This window comes from the organism of the source record quoted next, unplaced genomic scaffold (assembly GCF_019419815.1).
Source record: "Pyrus x bretschneideri cultivar Hongxiangsu unplaced genomic scaffold, Pyrus_bretschneideri_v1 Contig2, whole genome shotgun sequence".
In the NCBI taxonomy this organism is placed as follows: domain Eukaryota; kingdom Viridiplantae; phylum Streptophyta; class Magnoliopsida; order Rosales; family Rosaceae; genus Pyrus; species Pyrus x bretschneideri.
In genome coordinates, this window is record NW_025999501.1 from 5,416,829 (window position 1) to 5,435,509 (window position 18,681).

At 37.3% G+C, this 18,681-nt stretch overlaps 2 protein-coding genes and 1 pseudogene across 3 annotated transcripts; all 3 read right to left on the bottom strand.

Moving 5' to 3' along the window:
• Nucleotides 1-262: 262 nt before the first annotated feature.
• On the bottom strand, nucleotides 263-2,409 carry LOC125476621 (protein ECERIFERUM 2-like). Of its 2 annotated transcripts, none has more exons than XM_048582913.1 (2): nucleotides 1,681-2,409; nucleotides 263-1,356 (listed from the first exon to the last, which is right to left on the bottom strand). In XM_048582913.1, exons 1-2 carry the CDS (start codon nucleotides 2,119-2,121, stop codon nucleotides 460-462), a joined length of 1,338 nt encoding a protein of 445 aa, XP_048438870.1. In that variant the 5' UTR covers nucleotides 2,122-2,409; the 3' UTR covers nucleotides 263-459. The 2 variants fall into 2 exon arrangements, with proteins under 2 accessions (XP_048438870.1, XP_048438871.1); XM_048582914.1 differs by having other exon boundaries at nucleotides 263-1,353; nucleotides 1,681-2,395.
• Nucleotides 2,410-4,914: 2,505 nt separating this feature from the next.
• On the bottom strand, nucleotides 4,915-7,945 carry LOC125476601 (annotated as a pseudogene).
• A 6,047-nt stretch (nucleotides 7,946-13,992) lies between these two features.
• Nucleotides 13,993-17,606, bottom strand: LOC125476616 (protein ECERIFERUM 2-like). Its single transcript, XM_048582903.1, has 2 exons — nucleotides 17,162-17,606; nucleotides 13,993-14,996 (listed from the first exon to the last, which is right to left on the bottom strand). Exons 1-2 carry the CDS (start codon nucleotides 17,579-17,581, stop codon nucleotides 14,118-14,120), a joined length of 1,299 nt encoding a protein of 432 aa, XP_048438860.1. The 5' UTR covers nucleotides 17,582-17,606; the 3' UTR covers nucleotides 13,993-14,117.
• Between the last annotated feature and the right edge of the window lie 1,075 nt (nucleotides 17,607-18,681).

Below are 18,681 nucleotides of genomic sequence, written 5' to 3' on the forward strand. Positions count from 1 at the left end.
TATAAATAATTCAAAACCCGAAATTATTCAATTCACATGACGATGATATTTTGTTGATCATGATTAAGGTCTAGTGATATTTTTCTTTACTTGTAAGTGAGAGGTTTTAGGTTCAAATTTCGTAGAAGACGAATTTATACCAAATTAGGTTACCTATTGTGTTACTTAGCCGAACTCTCCATCTTCTTAAGTGTAAAATATATCGTTGTACTAAAAAAACGACAATAATATTTTGATCAAATTATTAACGACACTCTTCAAATCTCGAAAATTTATTATTAAGTTGATTGAGCAACAGTAGATTAATTATTTCAACCAATTTCCCGATAGTTTTTTGGTGGAGGGGGCGCAAATAAGGAGCTTAATCCCTTTATTTTATCTTTAATTACATCCTTAAATTGCATGGACTGTTTGGGTTCTATTTTTTGCATGGCAGGGAGATATATACCTTCACCATTTTCAAGCAATACTCCATTCCGTTTCGAGCTCATTTCTGAGCTGTGCAAGCTGAGTTTCAGGCAGGATGGCGGTCACTAAGTGACCGCCATTAGCACGAGCTTTGCCTTTGCCATATTTTGGCCCTGCAGGAAGCACCAAAACACCTCCGTCATCACCAACCCCATCAATGGTGTAGTTTGCGTAAACAGGTTTTTGTCCCTTCAATTCAAGCCCGTAAATCTCTGCCTCTTCCAAATTTACGAATGTTAATTTTGCTCCGTATGCTATGAAGTCCGAGTTCCCGTTGTCCCTTCCCACCACCTCTCTAATTATACCATTCTCTTCTGCCCTCTTGTTCACAATCAGCTCTGCCAATTCCAAGACACCAGCCTTCGCGACGGAGAAATCTGCTTCAACGGTGCTGAACACCATGTCATTGCTCGGAAGTTCAAGTTCCCCTTCACGGGAATTTTTGGCACAAATTGTTACTATTTGTATCTTCTCTGAGTTTTCCTTTTTAGTTTTGGACAAGGATTTCCATATTACAGCAGAAAGGACTTCAAAAGCTGAGAACTTGGCTGATTGGCTTGGAGGACAAGAAATGCTTGAGAGCAAATGGTCGAGCTTTTTGGCAGAAATATGAAATGTATGCATCTTCGTCTGGCAGTTGTTGGTTGTCAGCCAGTGATCACCAACTGAATCAACCCTTGTGAGAGAACATGGTGTCCCCGAAATTGAAAGTGTCGGGAGTTGAGACTTTCGGCCAGGTTCTGGCAGGCGGAAAGTTTTTGGTGGCGCGTGACCTGCCATGAACTTCCCCCACATGTTGATGAAGTCTGATGCAGAAAATACATCTCCGAGGACATGTGCCCAGCTTAGCCCCACTGACAGCCCTCCACATTTGAACCATGTGAACTGCTTTGAAACCACATGAAAGAAGACCAGAGGTAAATAATTTCACCAAGTTCTGATTGTTTGTTCAATAACTTTGTTCGTCAACCTCATTTCTCGTCCTACACACCCCTATTTATTTTCAGACTTTGGATTGAGTAAATGAAAGGAAAATCAAGGGACGTAAGGAAAGGGTGTGCAAAAGGAGAAAAAGAAAGATGTCTCATTATTTGTTTATTATGTTTTTGTTTCACCTTTTTAATTATTCTTTGTGTGTGTGTGTGTGTGTGTGTGTATTATATATATATATATATATATATATATATATATATGTATGTATGTATGTATTACCTGTACAAAGACCAAAGGAGAGAAGCCTAGATCAGGACCAAGGACTTGATTATAAGCAAGACCATTAAAAACTGAAGAGTCCTCAATGGCCATGGCCAACAATTCATCAACGGTTTCCTCAGAATGCGCTTCTACAATTCTCACACCGCTATCGTTACACCTGATGAAGGGCCTGCCTGTTTCAGATTTCCGAATCCTCCCGGCAGCGGTGAAGTAGAGTTGCAACAGTTGGAATATAGGCTTCTTCAAGTCGTATATTGTAAGTCCCTCAACTGCCTCGCTCTTAAATAAGTAGACCCCTTTGATGTAGTGAAGCTTCATGGCCAAGTCCATGTCGGTGAGCTCATGGACCTTGTTTTGATCACTTGTGACTGTAGCAGGTACAACCGTCGATAGCCTCGTGCCGGAATTGTTGAGGCAATTGATGTTGGTTGACATCATTTCTTTAGCTAGAGATCAAACAAAAATGAATGGAGTTTTTGTTGGCTGTTGGCTTTAGTTTTGTGTTTAATAGATCATCTTCCTACCATTGGTATATATAGAGAACTACATCTATGAAACAGGTTCATCACGGTTCTAGAGTTATTAATGCAATGTTATGTGCAAGTTTCTCGTCACATGACAATGCATTATTATACAGTCACGTCTTTCTAGCGGTGAACTCATATGTATAATATATGTAAATGTGGTGGAGTTCACCCAATTGAAGTCCTCTAGGAATGGGCCATGTGTCCTACCATATATGGTGAACCCCTAGCATACTACCATTGAATAGGGTAATGTTAAACAGATAAATTTAGTAAACTAAAATGACATGAAAGTTGATGATTGAATTTTTGTTTACAAATTTAGTCTCCCTAGCATTACTCTTATTACTTAAGTGTTGATTATGTGCTTATTTCTTATTGGTAACACATCATTTAATTTGCAAATTTAGTCTACAATTTTAATCTACCTTGTATTACCCCATTGAATAAGTTGGGTACATATACTAGAAAAATTTGCACAATCCATCCATGAAATTGAATTCAGTTTCATCAAAGCTCCAATTTGTCTAAAGTTTAGGACCAATGTTCTAATTTAAAAAAAAAAAAATTTAAATGCATGGATATATTTACACTAAGCACTGAAGGATTTGAGATAAATCGTACAATGACCTAACAATAGAAATATAGTATCAAACTCGTCATCTAGAAAAGTTAGACCTTAGATATCCCACTGAAAAGTGGAGAAAAATACGACTTCTTCTTAGTGTTAAGTGTCTTCCATGGTTCTTTTTCCAAAATTTATTCAATCTCAAGATTATACAAAAGACGAGAAAACAGATGTGAAAATCACTTTCGACTCTCTTGATTCTTTTTTATATTTTGGTTTTTAATTTTTTTTGTCATTTTCTCTCTATCCTCGTCGAAGGAAAAAAGAAAGTCCCATCGTGCAGTAAGTTTCTGATGACAAAGGGACACTGATGTTGATAGAAAACAATAAATTGATTGCAGCGTTGGAAATTAGCTGATGAAAGGATCTGACCCACCTTTTGGAGCCAATAAACAGCAATAAATATGATACGTGTACACCACTATCCTAACGTTTTGTGCCAAATAATATGCTATATTATTAACACACGAGACACCACTTGCAATATAGGTCATTTCCTTTTTGTCTAAAACATTCATTTTTAGGGGTAGAAATGGGACTTCCGGACCCGTATAAATTTTGTAACTGAAATTTATTTATTTTTTATTTTTTTTTATTTTTTTTTGAACAAACGATATTATCTACACGGAAAAGAAATAGGCTTGGCCTCATAATGGACTAGCAATAATGTTGTTCAAATTCGTCTTTGGTGAGAATCGAATCTAAGACCTCTCACTTACAAGTGAAGAGGAATATCACTAAACCATGGTACTGAGTGATAATTAAAATTTAATTTTTTTAATCTTCATTTGAAGATCAATCCCACAAATGTATGATAGTTTCAGTCCTATAAATGTATGAGAGGATAATGGTTCATCATAAATATGTTATTTGGTACTTAAACCGTTGATCTGTTCCATGTATAAAGATAATTTTCAAATGAATTATTAAGAAATTGAACATTTCTACTTCTAGTTGTAAAATTGTACGATAAAGATATGTTATTTGCATAAGCCAAAAAAGTATTATCCTTAACAATGCCTAAACATTAAAAATAGGGAACTTTAACGAAAATGACTTCTCAAAACTTTTAATTAACCAAAAACCATCTACTAACTTTATTTAATAATTAGATTAAAACCTAAAGTTTCTTGATCAAATTAGAATTTGGTGGTTTTTTTTATTCAACATAATTGAGAGCCTGAAATTCCTCGATTGCAATTGCATATAGACAACCTAACTTATTTTTCGTGGATGTCTCTGGGCATTGAGCATGCTCTGCCGTACAACAAAAAATTCGATGTATTTTTAGCAAGTCTTAATTAAATAACAAATGACAAACAATTAAGACAAATGTCAATTTTTTTTCCATGATTAATAGTAGTAGTTTATAAATTTGTGACCTTCTTGGCAAGAAAGGGCCGGCGATGAAGGATCACCGTCTATTTTTCTCTTCATTTATTCTCCTGTTGTTACTTTCACACAGAAATCTAGTTAAAAAAGAGTAAAACAGAGTCGGGTAGTATTACCATTGGTACTCAACGGTCAAATGATTTCAAATTTGGGTGATTTTTGGTAAAGTTGATGTTTCAGTGAAGACCTAAAGATGGACGGTTGAATCGTTGAAATACGATACAGAGTAAGTCCTACAAACATCTCTCAAATAAAAGCTTAGTTGAGGGGTCCCTCCTCAACGGAAGGGGTTGAAACCGAGACGAAATGAATGCTGAGCGGACAGCTTGAAATGGAGACAAAAGTGAATGCGATTGATTTTCTCACACATAAATTGTCATATTAATGTGAGATAAGCCTAGGCATCTGTTACCTGCTATCAAATAATAGCACAACCCACAACTAATACATGAAAACTACGATAACGACCGACCCCGAGTACTCTGTTTTCCCACACATTAATTGTCATATTAATGCGAGATAGCCTAGGCATCTGTTACCTGCTATCAAACGCATCTGTTACCTGCTATCAAAGGCATCTGTTACCTGCTATCAAAGGCATCTGTTACCTGCTATCAAATAATAGTACAGCCCACAACTAATACATGAAAACTACGATAACGACCGACCCTGAGTACTCTGACAGACTGACATCAAATCGTTCCAACAAATTCCTACCCTAGTAATCCATGCATTACAACAAGCAATCCTAAACACAACATAGATTTCTTGTGGCCGCCTCGGGTGGAAAATGTGTTAAATCAAACTCGGTCTTGGAAATTACTTCTAATCTGAACAATCAACTCAAGTATCAAGAGAAAATCGAGATTACTATTTGTAAATCAGTGCATCGCGTCCAGGCCCTACACCAATGTAATGGACGGGTACACCAACAAGTTCTTCTATCGTTTCCACATACTGACGTGCGGCCTTTGGAAGGTCGGAGTAATTTCTGACAGAAGAAATATCCGATTCCCATCCAGGCACTTCTTCATAGTCCACCTGAACATAGAAAAGCAATAGCAACAAGCGTTAAAAATGAACCTTTATCTTCTAATAAAATCCAATTAAGATAAAAACATCATATCATATCCAAATAGAAGGGAGAGGCAAGGACATGCCTCGAATTGCTCAAGATCACGAAGGTCTGCAGGGAACGATTTAATCGGTGTACCATCCTTCTGTTTATAGGCAACACCCAACTGAATTTTGGGAAGATCAGACAAAACATCAAGTTTGGTGAGATTGAGAGAAGAAAATCCATTGATCTGACAGCAATACTTCGGTGCTGCTATATCAAGCCAACCACAACGACGAGGGCGACCAGTAGTTGTGCCAAACTCCTGACCAGCAGACCTAAGGAGGTCGCCCCCTTGGCCCAATATTTCTGTGGGAAAGGGACCAGAACCAACTCTCGTAGTGTATGCTTTTACCTACGGAAACAACGTCAAGTTAGCAACATTACCTCACCATCTCAATTGGCCTTTGTACTAACTGCAAGATTACATGCCATGACCAGTACTACCATACGGTGTTCTGTCTCCCTTTAAAGATTTCGACTAGAAAAATTCCTTAACATGAATCACAGTAGTAAAGACAAAAACAATAAAAGAAACCTATTTGCAGAAATAGAGTTACTTCGATACATGTTTATTCACGTTGCCCTACCCAATTGATTGAAAATCCTCTCTACAACTACCAGAGAGTAACCATCTACTTACCACTCCAACCAGATCACCTAAAACTCTGGGAGCAATGCCAAGACCAGTGCAAATCCCACCGGCTGAAGGGCTAGAGGATGTTACAAAGGGATAAGTTCCAAAGTCAATATCCAACATTGTTGCCTGACCCCCTTCGACCAAAATCTTTTTCTTCTCGGAGATGGCTTCATTCACGACAAGCACAGTATCAGCAATGAAGGGTTCCATTCTCTCAGCAAATCTCTTGTACTTTTCAACTTCTTCTTTTAGCACCTGGGGTCCATAGTCAAAACCTTGGAATCTTGATGCAGCATCTGATAATAGTTCATCTAGCTTCTGAGGAAAAGCATCCATGTGCCTCAGTCACTCAGTCGAATACCATTTCGGATAACCTTGTTAGAGTAACAAGGCCCAATTCCTTTTTTGGTAGTGCCAATGAAAGATTCAGAAAGCTCAGATTCTCGAAGCCCATCCACTATTTGGTGGAAATCAAATAAGAGGTGTGCACGATCAGAGACCAATATCCTTCCCTTGCAGGATACCCCATTAGATTCAAGGCCATCAATCTCTTTGAAGAGCCCTGGAAGATGCACCACAGCTCCATTTCCAATAACACAAAGAGTTTCTTCATTAAGAATACCTAAGGGAACAAGGTGAAGCGTAAACTTCTTCCCCTCTGCATTGTAAATGGTGTGTCCAGCATTAGCTCCACCCTGAAAAGATGCAAAAAGTCATCAGAAAACCACACAATCAGGCTCTGAAAGTGAGAGCTTTTTGTTACCTCACAACGAGCAACAATGTCAAAGTGTTGGGCTAAGATGTCGACAAGTTTCCCTTTACCTTCATCGCCCCACTGGCAGCCCAACACACCTGAGACCTGGGTTAGCGACTCAATTCGATTAAGCCCCTGACTGGGGGACCCGGACAAACTTAGAGAAGAGGGGTGGCGACCAAGGGCTTCACTGAGCATACGACAGTATTTCTCGAGCGCTGGAGGAGAACGGGCCTGTGGTGTTGGGTCCCAAAGGAACAAGGGGTGGAAAGTGGATTGGAGTCCAGGGCTGTGAAAGATGAGAGGTTGTTCATGGTGAATACCTGAGTAAGGCTAAGTTTAGGCCAACGTATTTCCCAAATTTTACATGCTTGACAGTACGAGTGAATGTTATAGATAAGCGAAAAAACACATAGTATACGAAATATATAAGTGAAAACTACAAAAACAACATGTATGTATTTGTTACTGTCTACTTGGCACACTTTTTACGCATCATTATCTTTTTAATAATAATAATTTTGCACGCGATCCAATATCCTAGTGGATAGAGTGTTGGGCTTCCGACCATGCGTCTCGGGTTTGAAACTACCCTCTCCCCTCCCCTAAGTTATTTTAATAGTTTTGAAGCCAAGCCCTCCCCTTAATAGTAGTAATAAAAAAACACACCTATTTTTGCAGTTTAACCGGAATAACGCTAAGATACCAAACCCTTTTTTTAGTAACTAAACATCATTTCATCATGAATTTTAGATCAGATTGAGGCTTACTTCTATGCTAAGTAATTTGGGCGCTTCTGCAACCTAACGGCAGCAATGGCGCCATTTTTTCCAGTCAGTTAACTTGTGTTTGGGCATCCGAATCATTGAATTTTGATCGAATTTCGCAATTGCACGTATATTGACCGATTTTTAAACGAAATATGGGGAAGATATACATTCAAAATCCATTGATATAACCAACAAGAATGACATATAAATTAGGTACTAAACAAATCACAACAAGAATGTCAACCAAAAAATTAGGTTCTAAACTAGTATTAATTCACTAACACAAACATAATTTTAAAATAGAAGAGCTGACTAACCTGAACAACTCCAAAGTCTGCAGACTTAGTTCGATGGGCAAATGTCCACCAACTCACTGAAATTAATAGCTGAAAATTGCTCAAGCTGCTTCCGACGTAATGTAAACATGATAGATCGATTAGATAACAATCCCATTCCCATTCCCAATCCCGTTCCCAATCATGAGCTATTTCTGATAAAATCAAATTCTTCAAAAGCGAGACATAAACTCAAAAAACCCAAAGCCCTAAACCCCAAAAATAAGAAGGAAGAAGAAGAAATAGACTTACAGGCTTCCAGTTGCACTTGCAAAAACAGATCCTGAGAATCGGAGACGGAGGAGTTCAGAGAAGCTCGAGGAGGAGGAGGAGGAGGAGTGTAGTGCATAGGGAGTGCAGGGCGGAGGCGCCAAGCAGTAGGAGAGGAGAAGCTCCAAGTCGAGTTCCAGTCGCGTGTCTGCGGCACTGAGCAAAAGCGTAGGCGCGCTGGGCTGGTCTATCTCTTTTTTAATTTTATTATTTTTAACATCTTGTTTGGGCTGGGCTGCGCTGGTATTTGTAACTAGTGTCGAAAAAATCCTCCGGCATGCAGAGATGATGGACTGTGCGTGAAAATTTTGTAGATTTTGTTATTTTAATAAGAGCTTTCTTTTAATTTGGGGCCATATTTTTAGTATTCTTTGGTAATTATTTTGATAAAATTTTAATATTTTGCTTTATATTCTTAATTTAGAACATGCGACTACTTCTTAAACAAAAACTGATCAAACAAATGAATTTTGGAGTGATTCTAATTGGAGTAAGTTTGTGAGTCTTTCAGATTATTCGTGTCAAAGTTTCATATTTTTCCATCAAGCAGTTTGGCGATGAAATAAAGGACTAACGTGTAGTGCTGTCAAAGTGACGTTTTGAGCTTATTTGGACTTTTTGGCGTCCAAGATGGCGTTTTCTGGGTTCGGGCCCTTTTGGAGATACTTTCAGGACATCTTAATCTTTTCAAAAGTTGTCTTGAACCTGTTTTGGAGTTGCTTTGAGCCCAGAATGTGGCTGATCAGTTTGCTAACAGATTTCTCCATATTTGACTAGGAGATTGTTTCTTAGCTTCTCTTTATTTATTTTATTTCCTAGGTTTATCCTAAGATCTTTTCTAAGAAGGATTTTATATTGTAATAGTATAAATAAATGCTATTTAGCCATTTTAGGGTTTTTAATGCATTACTTTGGAGAATTCAGCTTAGAGAGCTTTTGATGATTCAAGTTTATTTACAAAGTGTTTTTCTATCCATGTTTTTAATAATATTTTTCTTTATGATTGTGTGTAACTAATCTCTTTTGCTAGGGCGATGCCATGAACCTTAGCAAAAATTGTAGTTTCTTTTCAACTTGCTTATGATTTTATGCATGTACGTTTTAAATTATTAATCACCATGTTTGAAACTATCTATTTGTCTGAATGCTTAATCATTGGGATATTTAGAAAAGTAACTTGATACAATTTTGGTTGGAGGGTTCTCCCTGAAATTGACGAAAGCTTGTTATGGTTAATAATTGTAATTTCACTTAGGATGAATACCACGTGTTTCATGCTTTTTCAAAAGGTTTTCATAAAGTTTAATGAGTCTTGCATGTTTAGATTTGAACTGAATACCACAGACGGAATGAATGTTTGATATACACTCTATATTGGGGGTCCAAGTAGAGCATATATTAGGAAAATATAACCTTCAAAATATGCATGTGTAAGTAAGTAATTGGAAAAATTACGCATGACTGTTAAGATAATAGTGGAACCCTAGTGTTTTTACAATTTGATTTTGAAAAACCGTTTTGTTTTAAGGGTAAATTACATTTGCCCCCTCAGGTTTAAGTGCAATTGCAACCTCATACAACATCTTTAAAACATTGCAATCTCATACATTTATTTACATTTTATTTCAATTTCATACATCCGTTAAGTTTACTGTTAAGTGATGATATGGCACATTTTGGTCCACATTTGTGTGATAATGTGGCTGCCAACTTTGCACCACATGGATAAAAACAAATTAAAAATTAATTAATAAAAAAAACATTGGGCCCACCAACCCATCCATCTTCACCCTACTTCTCCATCCATCCATTCTCACCTAATTACCAACCTCATCTGCCCTAGATCAAGCTGGGCCGCCCATACCATGTCCTACGCCACCACCTACACCACCACCAACACCATTACGGAACAATTGAAGGACCTTCTTCCACCACCACCACACGACCCGTCCCCTCCCTTCCCCGACCCGAATTCGCTCTGAGCGGCTGTAGGAGGAAAACCCACCCAAAGTGACCGAATCAGCCGGGTACACCAGTAAGGGCACCCATCTAAAGAAAGTTATGGGCGTCTGCAAGGGCCTATTTGTATACATGGTTGACAGGATCAATGACTCGCTAGCCTCCATGGATGTGAATTTGGGCGAGAAGCTTCTCTCGCCGCCAAAATCAACGACTCTTTGGGGATCTCAATTCGACCCTCGTTCAAGAATTCAGAGCGGCATTGCAAAATCCAACCAAATTTTCTAGCAATAGTTTGGCGATTATGGCAAAAATCCTAACCTTTCTAACGAATTGAACTTTCCAGTTCACCGGAGGCTGCTCGGGGTCGGAGGATTTGAGATGGGTTTTTGGGGTTGGGTTAGTCCAACAGATAGGATACTGTTGTAGCACAACAATGCAACAACCACCAGATAGTGGTGGCAACTGGCAAAGGACGGGATCATAGATGTGAAGACGATTCAGGAGGTGATAGAGGCGATGGATAAGGTATCAAAGAAGAGAATGTGTTAATGGAGAAGATGAAGTGGTTTTTATATTTGTTTTGGTTTAATATTTTTTTTTAAATTAACTTTTTAATATTTAGTTATTTGCCACATCATCACCTAAATGTAGGTCACCATGTGCCCCGTCATCACTTGACGGGTCAGTTACCAGATGTATGGTATTGAAATAAAATGTAAGTAAATGTATGAGATTGAAATGTTTTAAAGATGTTGTATGAAGTTGCAATTACACTCAAACCTAAGAGGGTAAAATACAATTTATCCTTGTTTTAAGGGTAAATTATACAGAATTACCTCAACTATTGGTCATGAACAGTTTCATACCTCGTCTTTAAAAAGTTTCATTGTCATACTTCATCTACAAATTTGTTACAATTTCATACATTACGTCAGTTGTCTGTCAATTCCTCCGTTAAATGCTGACGTGACACATTTTCTATTAAAAAACTAATAAAATATTATTAAAAACTAAAAAAGAAAAAAATTATTTAATATTTTTGAATAATAATAATAATAATAATAATAAACCCACCCATGTTCATCTTCCCCCCTTCCACCCCTTTCTCCCCCCGCCACCTGCAACCCAGAAAGAAAGAAGAAGAAGAGAAAAAAAAAAAAAAAAAAAAAAAAAAACCATCTTCATCTTCCTTGACCACACCTTCCCTGCAACCCACCCCTTTCTTCCCCCTCCTGTCTCCCCCTTCCCTCCTCCTCTGCACCCACCCTCGCACCCAGCCTTGCACCCACCATCTTCCCTCCTCTACACACCCCACTCCTTAAATCCACACCCATTCCCCCTATTTTCTCCATACCCAAATTCTCCACCCGCAGAATCGGCAAAAGACGGGATCTAGGTTGCAGAGAAAAAGGGGATCGGGGAAGATGAAGATGGTTTTTTTTTTTTTTTTTTTTTTTTATTTTTCTTGGGTTGCAGGTAGTGGGTGCGGAGGAGGAGGGAAGGGGAAGACGGGAGGAGAAAGAAATGGGTGGGTTGCAGGGAAGGGGGAGTCGGGGAAGATTAATATGGTTTTTTTTTTTTTTTTTCTTCTTCTTCTTTCTTTCTTTCTGGGTTGCAGGGGGTGGGGGGGAGAATGGGGTTTTTTTTTTCTCTCTTCTTCTTCTTCTTTTTTCTTTCTAGGTTGCAAGGGGTGGGGAAGACGAACATGGAGTGGGTTTTTTATTTTTATTTTTTTTTAATTTTTAAATAACTTTCTTTAATTAATTAATATTTTAATAATTAAAAAATAGTAAATGATTTTTTTTAGTTTTTAATAATATTTTTTTAGTTTTTTAATAGAAAGTGTGCTACGTCACAAGCCATGTCAGCATTTAATAGAGGAATTGACAGACAATTGATGGAAGGTATGACATTGCAACAAATTCGAAGATACAGTATGACATTGAAACTTTTTAAAGACGAGGTATGAAACTGTTAATGACCCATTGAGGTAGTTCTGTGTAATTTATCCTTATTTAAATTATTTTACTTTTGCCCAATTCTTTAAATTGTTTTTATTAAATTCGTTTTTATTATTTTAAGACATAAAAATCAATCTTTTCAAAACTTTGTTTAAAATAGTTAACTAGGAATTAGTTTAAGTACCCATTACTTATTTAATTATTATAAAGAACGACCTTATTTGAGTAATTTATATTACAATTACTTTATTTTCTTGTAAGTATTTTTATCCCTACTTTTATAGGTAGTAAAAAACTATTCATTAACTATGCGGTTTTCCAAATGAGGACGGTACGAAAAGAAAATTGGGAAACTGGTCCTGGCAAGATGATATGTATAGTCTTGTCTATGTCTGCAAAAGAGCTTTTCAGAATTTCCAGGCGAAGTTATCAGGCTCTCTTTCGCACCCTCCTCAAGTTCATTTGCTGTTATTGTTTATAGTGCCAGTGCAATGTGCCGGAGTGACCTTGTGATGCCCGATGATCAAGACGATGAAAGTGACAGGCCAAGAGGTCAGACATGAAAACATAAATTGACAGAACTCATAACAGACAATCAAAGTAAGAGCAAAACGAATTGCAGTCAAGGTTTTTGGAGTTATTCCAAGGAAATCTATTGATGATCGACAAGCCGTGGATGGATGTGGTTAAATCTTTGGACTCGGCACATGTACACAAGCATGTTTCGGGACTTAATGTCATGGGGTGACGAAGAACTGGAGGAGAAAATCAGGTTTGTGAATTCTTGCTCGAATAGTAACTTTTCGGCATGACGATGGTTTTTCTTGAGCAATTTTTTTTTTCTTTTTTCAAATAATCAAAACAATAGTCAACTTCTTCTATTCTTTTCAATGGTGCAGCTGTTTTGCCATGACATATTTGTGATTAAGGCGTTTTAATTTTGTTTATAAAGTTAAAAACAGCTTTTAAACAAGTGATTTTTTACCACAGTGATGAAAAAATGTTGAATTCTTTCATGATAGCATGAGTTCAAATCTCGTCGATTGCTAATCTAACTTTTAATTTAACAAAATTTATTGTTTGATCCAAAAAAAAAAAAACAGCTTTTAAATTTCTAGTACTAAGTTGGCTTCTCTCTTGTAAAGGTGAGAGGTCTGTTCTCTCTGTGAGAAATTTTCGCACCGTTTGTGTGTGGACTTTCCTTGATCCAACTCTCCTTCGGCCGTCGGCTCTAGGTGTGGCCAGGATCAGCGACAGTCTCTTCTTTGTTTCCTTCATTTTTTGTTTCTGTATACCCTGCTATTATTACAAATCCTCCATCTCGTTTACTTTTGTTTCACCTTGCAGTCCTAAACTCGGATCTTCACCTTGTTTCTGTTCCAATCTTCCATTTACCTGTCCTTAATTCCCTTCTTCCATGTTTCTGTCAACTGATTTCCTTCCACTTCTCCTAATTCTTTCCGCTTCGTTTCTGCTTCAGTGTCCATTTCTTAGCTTTTCACATCCAACCAAATCGCTCAATCTCCCATGTTTTCACACCAATCTTAATTTGATACATCTCTTCACTGCGCTTTGACACGGATTTCCCGAATGGTGTGTAGAGCTCCGGCTATGATGTTTACCCCACCACCTTCCGTTTGTGTGCCTTTATCGGCTTCTTTTGTATGGTAGCAGCGGTTGTTTGGTGATGTTTCAAGGATGGTGGAGCTCTGTGCCTTCGTCTTTGGTTGGTCAGAATTTAGGCTGCCGTGTGGTGGAGGACCTCTGGAGGCATGGTGATGGTAGGGATGTAAATTACTTGAGTTTTTTTTGTTTATTTGGTTGTGTGTTGGGCCCTTTGCTGGCTTCAGTCACACTTTTTTAAGTTTGAGGGTCTACTTTTTATTTTTGTGCTTAATTTGATGTATCTGATAGCTGGTTTGGTATTAAGTTTAATACCAACTTATTAACTAAAAATGATATTGCAATTTCTTTTCATTTCTCTTTAACTTCTCTGCATAACATATGTAGCAGTTACGAGTTATCAATCGAAAGCAAATCAATTTTCTTTCTTTTGCTGATTTAACTAACCGTATTGATTTTCAAGCAATACTCCAATTCCTTTGGAGCTCACTTTTGAGCTGTGCAAGTTGATTTTCAGGCAGGACCACACTCACTAATCGACCGACGTTATTAGTACTTGCAGGAAGCACCAAAACCAGCCCTTCATCACCAACCCCACTAACACCATAATTTGCATAAACTGGTTTTTGTCCCTTCAATTCAAGCCTATAAATCTTTGCCTCTTCCAAGTTCATGAATGTAAGTTTTGCTCCGTAAGCTATGAAGTCCGAATTAATCCCGCCCTCCTCCCTCCCTGTCATCTCCTCAATTGCACCATTCTCTTCTGCCCTTTTGTTCACAATCAGCTCTACCAAATCTGACACTTCAGCTTCTGCGACCAAGAAATTTGCTTCAACTGTGCTCCACACCATGTCATTAGTCCGAATTTCGAATTCCCCTTTGTGCGCATTTTTGGTACAAATTGTCACCCTTGTTATCTGCTCCGAGCTTTCCTTGATCTTTGACAAGGTTTTCCATATGATAGCAGAAAGAACTTCAAAAGCTGAGGAGACTTTTGCCGATTGGTTGCTTGGAGGACAAGAAATGTTTGAGAGCAAATGATCAAGTTTCTCAGCAGAAACATGAAAAATGTGTTTCCTCGTCTTGTAATTGTTGGGTGTCACCCAGTAATCACCTACTGGATCAACCCTTTTCAGAGAAAATGGTGTTTTGGGAACCGAAGAAAGTGATGGGAATTCAGGTTTTCCGGGAGGTGGCATGTGGAGGAGCTTCCGCGACACGTGACCGGCCATGATCTTCCCCCACATGTTCATGAAGGCTGAGGCAGAAAATGCATCTCCAAGGACGTTGGCCCAGCTGAGTCCCACTGCCATTCCTCCACATTTGAACCAAGTGAACTGCATGCAAATTACCACATGAAAAAACGACCATGTAAATATGTGCAAAGAGGATTCATTTGTTCCTAATTAGTCTAAAGTCCAGACCCTTTCCCTGCAGATCATCTAATCAATATGGTTGAAAATAACAAAACTTATGTAATCAGGTCTCGGTCAAAAGTTCCACGTAGCGATTGTGATTTACGCCTATTTCTGGCATGCACTTATCACACATACACAATTAGATAATTATGAAAAAAAGACGCGTATAACTCATATCATTGTAGCTACTAATTATACGTTACTTATACGATTGTATGATTGTACTCCCAGCCTAAATGACAGATTCTCTCTTAAAACCACGACTCCACATCGTCATGACTTCAATCAATCACAACGAAGTATTGTGATTTATTTTCCTTTGCTTCTCTCTCCTATTAGTTTCTACTAATTGCAACCGGGGTAGATGCTGTTAGGTGCATTATTTACCATATTTTGATAGTAATTATCCCTAAGTTTTGTTAAGGAATTGGTCTTAAAAGAACTTTATTACTTTCCTTTTCTCAGTTTTAGCCAATCTGAGCACTTAGAACGATTTTGGTGATAATTCGACTTTCCGGAGGAGTTTTGATGCAAGGAAATTGGAGAAGGAAGCTAAGAGGCTGAAGATTGTTGTGTCCAAATTTCATAATTTTTCATGGAGCCATTCATTCCAGTTTTACAAATCAATCCGGCAGAAGTTGTTTTCCCGTCAGAATTGCGCAGCTGTGGGAGAATGAAGATTTGAAGGCTTTCCCGATTTTTCTTAGTGGCATGCGATATATGCTTGGAAAGATAAGAGATAAAGCTACGTTTCTCATATTTTTACAGAATTTTCCAGAAGACAAATCAACCCCAAAACTGGCATGCAAGACAGATGACGTGTTCCCAAGCCAAGAAGGATTCTTTCCTAGTTTGTGTCATTAATTGTTTAGGAGTTTGTTTTATTTAGGAGAGTTTCTCCCAGACCTTTTAGGGTTTTTCTAGTATAAATAAGGTCCCTAAGATCTCTCTACATACCCCAGCATCCCCGATACCATCACAACACTACACCATTCACCATCTCCATAATTCGCAAAGAAGAGCTTATAATTCACGAAGAAGAGCTTAGGGGCATGCTTTGCCATAGATTATGGGTTCTATCTTTATTTTATTTTTATTTCTATATGTAACTAAGTTATTTTCTAAGGTTTATGATGAAACCATGACATGAATATTTGCGAAGTACTTTGTTAATTATTATCCGATTATATGCCATGTTATATTCTTAATCTTGGTGGGTATTTTATTCTAGATTCGGATTTCTAATAATTGATCACCTTTAGGAATTTTACATCTAGATATTTATATAAATCTATGAGGATGACCAATCAATTAGGTTTATTGGAAATAAGATTAAGAAGAGTAGACAAACTAGTGAGGATGACCAATATCAAGCTAGTCCTACTTGCTTGACATGATTCTTCTACACTTAATGGGTTTTTATGTGTTTAATTGTATGTCTAACCAATAGGATATAATTATCATGTACAAATACAAGAGTTGATGCTTAACCACATATTAATTCATATCTTAGAAAGAACAACCTTTAACATTGGCATGGTAATTGGATAGTAGTTGGCTCTAGGAAAAGTAAATAGGATTGTTGTTGGTGGATTCATAACCTTAGATTTCCATTGTTCCTCAATTTCTTCTTGTGTCGTGTGTTTATTCTAATTAATTGTATTTTCTTTTTCTTGTTAATTTTAGTCTTAATAAATTACTCAATTATTCAACTCAATCTATCCTTTGTTTGTTTAATTAAGTCTAATGTGATTAATCGGTTAAATTGGTGTTAAAGCAATCCATGTGGAATTGACCTCTTATTTACATATATTACTACAATTGATTCGTGCTTAAATTAATCTATTATTTAGGTTAGTTTAAATGCCACTATAATTGTGCTTGAATGAATGAGAGATTTTCTCCTCTACACGCCAACTCCAGTTATGATTGAGTTGGCACCAAGATCTAGAAATTTAGAAACACAAATATTTTTGCTGTATTGGATTTATACAATTTTTGTTGAATTACCAAATAGCATGCACATATACTGAAATACCAAGAACAAAGGATGAGCTAAAACAAGTACATAGTATGGTTATTACCTGTAAAAAGACCAAAGGAGAGTAACCAAGATCAGGACCAAGGGATTGATTATAAGCAAGACCATCAAAGAGAGAAGAGTCCTCCACAGCCCTGGCAAACCATTCATCAACTGTTTCTTCAGAACGCGCTTCTACAATTCTCACACCGCCGTCGTTACACTTGATGAACGGCCTCCCCGTTTCGGATCTCCGGATCCTCCCAGAGGCAATGAAGTGGAGCTGCAGGAGCTCGAACATAGGTTTCTTCAAGTCATAAATTGTGAGCCCCTCAACTGCCTCGCTCTTGAAGAAGTAGACCCCTCTGATGTAGTGAAGCTTCATGGCCAAGTCCATGTTGGTGAGCTCATGGACCTTGTTTTCATCACCTGTCATTGTAGCTGGAACAACCGATGAGAGCCTCAAGCTGGTTGTTGAAACCATTGTGGAATTACAAAGTGGACTAGTTTAATGAAACCTCTTGAGAAGGAACTAGCTTGATAGGGAGAATATATATCGATATATCGGTAGCATTTATTGTCAACTAATTTTGCAGCTGGATATGCTTTAACTTTTGGGCCATCTTCCTTTCGAGAACGATGTTCAGAGGACCGTGACATGCCCATATAATTTTATTAATGGATATTACTTGCAATTTTTATGAAGATTGCACATATTCTATCCATTGCGAATAACCTATTTCACCGTATCTTCATAATCTAAACCGTTTAATTTTTTTAGTCTTAGCTTTAAGGTCATCCCTATAAAAAACTTATTCGAATTGGTGATTGTTTGGTCATGTATGTGTATCAAATAAATGTATGGTTCATCATGAATATGTTACTTGGTTTCTCATAGTTGATTTTTCTATACTTTTGGATGCACAAAATATCTCCAAGTCAATGGTTTTTTGTAGAGTTGATCTTCACATGAAGATTAAAAAACAAAACAATTCCGATTATAGAACTTATACAATGAAAATACATTATACACAAGGGGGTGGGATATGTTCCTTACTTCCATAAATATCCAAGTATTATCCTATATTAATATACTTAAGGAAATGATTTTTACACAAGATTTTTTTTTCCTTCTCGTACTCTTGTTTATTTTTGTCTATTGATCAGCGTTTGATTATTCAATCTAAATGCTAGAAATACACAAAGTTGTGGAGAGAGAGAAAAATAGTACAAAAAATAATTCCTTTCTTCTAGATGTCATGGTCCAAGGAAATTGTGGTTAGTTGTTGTTTAATTTAATGGCAAGTGGTCATTTAACTTCTATTGTACTTTTCCTCCATAGTTAAATTAAAATCGAATGGTGAATCTAATCATTTTCTCATACCATGAAATCTAGGTCAAACGGGACTCGTGAAATCAAGTGGCTCTATTTTATTTGTTTATATTTTACATGTCTCCAGCGCTATGTCAAAATTTCCATTTTCCTCATCTTAAATTGTAACCTTGTAACTTTGCTTCCATCTCGTGTCTTATATCACCCCAATATATCAAGTTGGTCAAAAAATCGTTAACTTAGCTGATGCA

Bases quoted from the DNA above. Each gene is read 5' to 3' on its own strand.
- LOC125476621 (XM_048582913.1), bottom strand. From the start codon at position 2,121: ATGATGTCAACCAACATCAATTGCCTCAACAATTCCGGCACGAGGCTA. The intron at 1,357-1,680 runs GTAATACATACA...GTGGTTTCAAAG, and splicing joins CTCCTTTGGTCTTTGTACAG to CAGTTCACATGGTTCAAATG.
- LOC125476616 (XM_048582903.1), bottom strand. From the start codon at position 17,581: ATGGTTTCAACAACCAGCTTGAGGCTCTCATCGGTTGTTCCAGCTACA. The intron at 14,997-17,161 runs GTAATAACCATA...ATTTGCATGCAG, and splicing joins CTCCTTTGGTCTTTTTACAG to TTCACTTGGTTCAAATGTGG.